The following is a 4,343-nucleotide window of genomic DNA, read 5'->3' as shown; positions in this document are numbered from 1 at the left end:
TAAATATTTTTTCCCCCTCTACACCAAACCTCTTTGCCGAAAATAGCCGATCTACAAGCTCACAACTCCTAGTGCTGCGCTTGTAGGTCTGCTATTTTCGGCCAATGTTCCCCTCAGACGATGATAGGGTTAAAGTGGTTTATGTACCAAAAAAAAGTTCCTATTTGGTGCCCCCCCCTGTAGTAACTCTGAGGACCCCCTAGGGGTCCCGGAACCTCTATTGAAGACCTCTGCCTTACTATGGTGTATGCCAATACACGAAATACAGTTATTAATTAATTTCCCTCAATTCAATTGCTTAATTGGTGGGCTAATCTGACCATTTTCTGTCAAAATGACTCTTTCTTGTATTGGAACATTTCCAGAATCCAGGCTGATGTAGCCTCAAATACTAATTTCATTTATGTCACATAAGCCTTTGACTTTTTTTTTATTTTGTGTAATTGTGTTAATTAAAAGGCTAAATTAGGCTATATGAGAACAATTAGATTTTTACAACCAGCTTCTGTGAAGACCAATGAATTGCTTATAGCTTTCCACCATGCACCAAACAACATTGCTTGTGTGTGGCTAATGTATCCCAATTAGTTATTTGGGTTGCTCTAGCTCTATTTTTGTATAGCCTATAAAAATATAGGCCTACTAGTACCATCCTATTGTCCAAATTATGGAAGAGAACTTGACCCCAAAAATATCCTAGACCTACTCAGCCAAACAGTACCAGTTCTAGCCTAATTAAGTTGGGTACATTTGCTAGACTCAGAATTCAATTAGGTAACATAAGGCCATTAAAAGATTAAGTAGCCTATGACCAAACTATACAGGTCAAATTAGAAATTCTACACAGTGGTGGAAAAAGTAGGCTACTCTCATGTTTTACTTGTACATGTAAAGGGTAACAGGATAGGTGGGCACCTGGGACATCTGGGCACCTCGATGTAAAATTGGCTATTTTGTCCATAATTTTAAAAAATAAAATATTTTTAAAATATTTTTAAGTATCCAGTAAAAGTATCGCTACTGCAATGTAGAAATACCCTGTTACAAGTGAAAGTCCGTTATTTAAAATGTACTTGAGTAAAAGTACAAAAGTATTGGCGTCAAAATATAGGCTAGCCTACTTAAAGGACCAAAAGTAAAAGTACTCAATATGCAGAAAAATAGCAGATCTACAAGATAACAACGTCGGGCGCAATGCGTTGTGAGCTTGCAGATCGGCTGTAAAGTTTTCAAATACTTGTAGTGGAGTAAAAAGTAAAATATTTGCCTCTGAGATGTAATGGAGTAGAGTGGAAGTACTGACATATTGTATTTTTTCAATTTAGAGTTATTTTACTGCAATGTAACGATGTGTCACGTCACGGTAGGAATAGGGACAATGACAGATCAACGAAGCTAAAGCTTTGTAGCCTAGATCTGGTCTGTCTGTTGTTTTTGGCCAGCGAGTTGTACTGAGGCTGGGTCACCAGACCAGACTCTCCAAAGTGTTCCACCTTAAGAATGTGGGCGCAGCTGTAGCTACGCCACTACGGAGGGGGTGTTGTTGTCACTCTCTGGTGGCAGAATGCCACTTGAACGACGGTAACCTCGCGTCACCAGTCTTTCCCGACGGAGGTCGAGGACGGTGTGTGTGTGAGTGGCTGTGCGTGTGGGTATGTGCGTGTTTGTCGTGGGGAAAATGGAGAGAGCCAGTGAGCGGCGACTTTTGAGGAGTGCAGACTTCTTTCTGATTGCCGTGTGTGCCGATATTCATTGACATTTCAACGCCTGTATATGAACGATCAGCCCCTGGCAGTTACATTGGGTAAGGAACTTTTGTTTTGGATGATGTAAGTTAGTTGCTACTTGTTGTGTGTCTTGTACACGATCGGGAGTATTTTCTTTGCAAAAAACATGCGACACTATTATGTAAGTAACCTCTATTTCTGACCAAAACGTTTTTATTTCGGTCTTTCCATGAATTGCATACACAGGACCCCAATGGAAACAACACATAGTGCTTTCTTGGGTTTAATCCTTAGCATCCCTTTGTATTGAACTGTACTTTCTGTGCTTTTTTGCAAACTGTTAGTGTTAATAAAGTATTCAAACAATGTCGTTGCACGTTACATAGTCTAGTGCAGCAAGCTCATATTAATATTATAGGCCCGCATATGGACTTGGTCGCTAATTCTACGATAAAGTCATAGAGGTCACTGCAACGATGTCGCCTCGCCTGGCTGTCATCCAACACCGCAGGTGTCCCATGGCTGTCACATTCTTCCAGTGGTGGAAAAAGTACTACAATGTTTTACTTAAGTAAAAGTATCAATACTGCAATGTAGAAATACGCTTTTACAAGTATAAGTCCTGAATTAAAAATGTACTCGAGTAAAAGTACAAAAGTATTGGTATCAAAATGTACTTAAAGTACCCAAAGTAGAAAGTACCATTATTTAGAATGTCCCATTTCACAAGTTTTCAAATCTTTAGAAAATAGCAGATCGTGTAGATTGGCTAGTTTCAAACGGTCAACATTTTAATTAGGCTGAAGTGGTTAATGAGATAATGACTTAATGTATGTTTTGTAATAATAATTAAAAGTTAAATAATAGCCTCTGAGGTGTAGTGGAGTAGAAGTAAAAGTATTGAAGATTGAAAATACTCAACTAAAGTAAAAGTACCTAAAAATTGTACTTAAGTACAGTACTTGAGTAAATGTACTTCCACCACTGACTACAAATACTTCCCACCAATAGAAGTGCTGCGCAAAGGATAGTGCAGATCTCAAACCAAGAGCCTGTGTGCAAAGTTACAGTCAACTAGGCTAATATATGAAATTGAGGCACGCTGACATCCACTGTTATTGTACGAAGAGAGGTTTCATTAGCCTACTATATTTCTTTGCCCTTTCCTCGTTGTAGAGAGGCGAAATCCTGAACAATCTGCCAGTTGACAAATTGAGCTGCAGATTATTTAAAGCCCTTGTTTTCAGTACAAAACCTCTTTTGTTCATTTGTTGCCCCTTTGGCACTGGTCCAGGATGATCATGTTGCTTTCGCATTTCTAGAGATTTTGTTGTGTAAGGATGTAGTCATGTAGAAGTAAACACAAATGAGGAAATTTCTATCCCTTAAAGTGGTAATATTAGTTCCTTGTACTCTTGTTTAGGCTACTACATAATCTCAAATGTCTGTAGGCCTAGTGTGACTTGTGTGTAACACCACTAGCCAGAATGTATTATCCCTTGTGAGATTGTTTCTGACAGATCAAAGTAAATCCCATCAAAGTGTCAAACAACGCAGACTTCGATCTGTCGTTCTGTCATTGGAGTTTTCTTCCTCTTACACGGCATGTTGTAGTACTTTGTGTCTAACCTGCTACAGCAAATACGATTCCATTCAAGCTTTTGAATTTGTTTATTTTCAATTTCTCCCTCAGTTGCTTTGCTACGCACACAGCATACCTGTCTGCAACAATCTCACAGAATGCACAAGGGAGATTGAAACTGCACTCGGTGCCACATTACTAATTTACCTTCCCTCGGTTCCCTGTCTGTCTGGTTCAGTGATGGCGTCTGACAGGCCAGATGCGGACCCCGCGGAGGACCCGCTGCTCATTCTGGAGAACGGGGAGCCATACAGGAACCAGACGGAGGTCAAGATGAGTCAGATCGTACTGCCCTGCCATGCCAATCACTGCGGGGAGGTGAGCGTAGGACAGCTGCTCAAATGGATGGACTCCACAGCCTGCCTGTCCGGTGAGCAAGGATCACGGACCACCTGCCATTCTGCACTGACTTTCAGCAGATGTTTCTTTCCAGAGTGACTTAAATGTCGTCGCTGTCGGACGGACACCTCGTATGTCCAAGACCGTTACTTTTCAGGAAATTGAAAAAATCACCCCAATGAAGCCAATGTAGTGATTGTTTAGTCACAAGCTCTTGGTAAATATATGTTTTCATCAGTTAAATATTTATAAAACCCACAAACAAATTTGTTCAAAAACAGTGAAAATAGAAGATCCACAATGCGTGGACGTGTTGTGTGAGCTTGTAGATCAGCTATTTTTGCTACGTTTGTGCGACACTTTAGTATGACGAACGAGGGCATTCATTTACGAAAAAAAACATAAAATGTTTAAAAATGGAGATACAAGGTTTCTGCCCAACAGCAACGAACGATATGACCTCGTCTCCTTCTCTACAGACAGCAAAATCCTCAGTGTTAGTTGAACTCTTTTACACTTGCAATGTTAAATGAACACTCAGTGAGGATCTTACTGTAGATTCGTTCCTTTTCCACTGTACTGTCCAGTACGGCAGAACGTCCTTTAAAACATTGAACAGTTAGGTTATCTGTGTG

The 4,343-nt window shown here is 40.2% G+C and overlaps 1 protein-coding gene across 1 annotated transcript in view; it reads left to right on the top strand.

The window, feature by feature from the left end:
- Positions 1 to 1,547: 1,547 nt before the first annotated feature.
- acot11b (acyl-CoA thioesterase 11b) overlaps positions 1,548 to 4,343 on the top strand; it is a 15,556-nt gene continuing 12,760 nt past the window's right edge. Inside the window, exons 1-2 of the mRNA XM_080431840.1 lie at positions 1,548 to 1,804; positions 3,548 to 3,803. Coding sequence (XP_080287966.1) covers positions 1,774 to 1,804; positions 3,548 to 3,803 — 287 coding nt within the window. The 5' untranslated portion in view covers positions 1,548 to 1,773. The remainder of the gene's footprint in view (positions 1,805 to 3,547; positions 3,804 to 4,343) is intronic.

Source organism: Gymnoscopelus braueri (assembly GCF_963280865.1).
Source record: "Gymnoscopelus braueri genome assembly, chromosome: 6".
Lineage (NCBI taxonomy): Eukaryota > Metazoa > Chordata > Actinopteri > Myctophiformes > Myctophidae > Gymnoscopelus > Gymnoscopelus braueri.
Note: the sequence above shows the minus strand (reverse complement) of the source record. Positions and strands in the feature narration are given on the sequence as shown.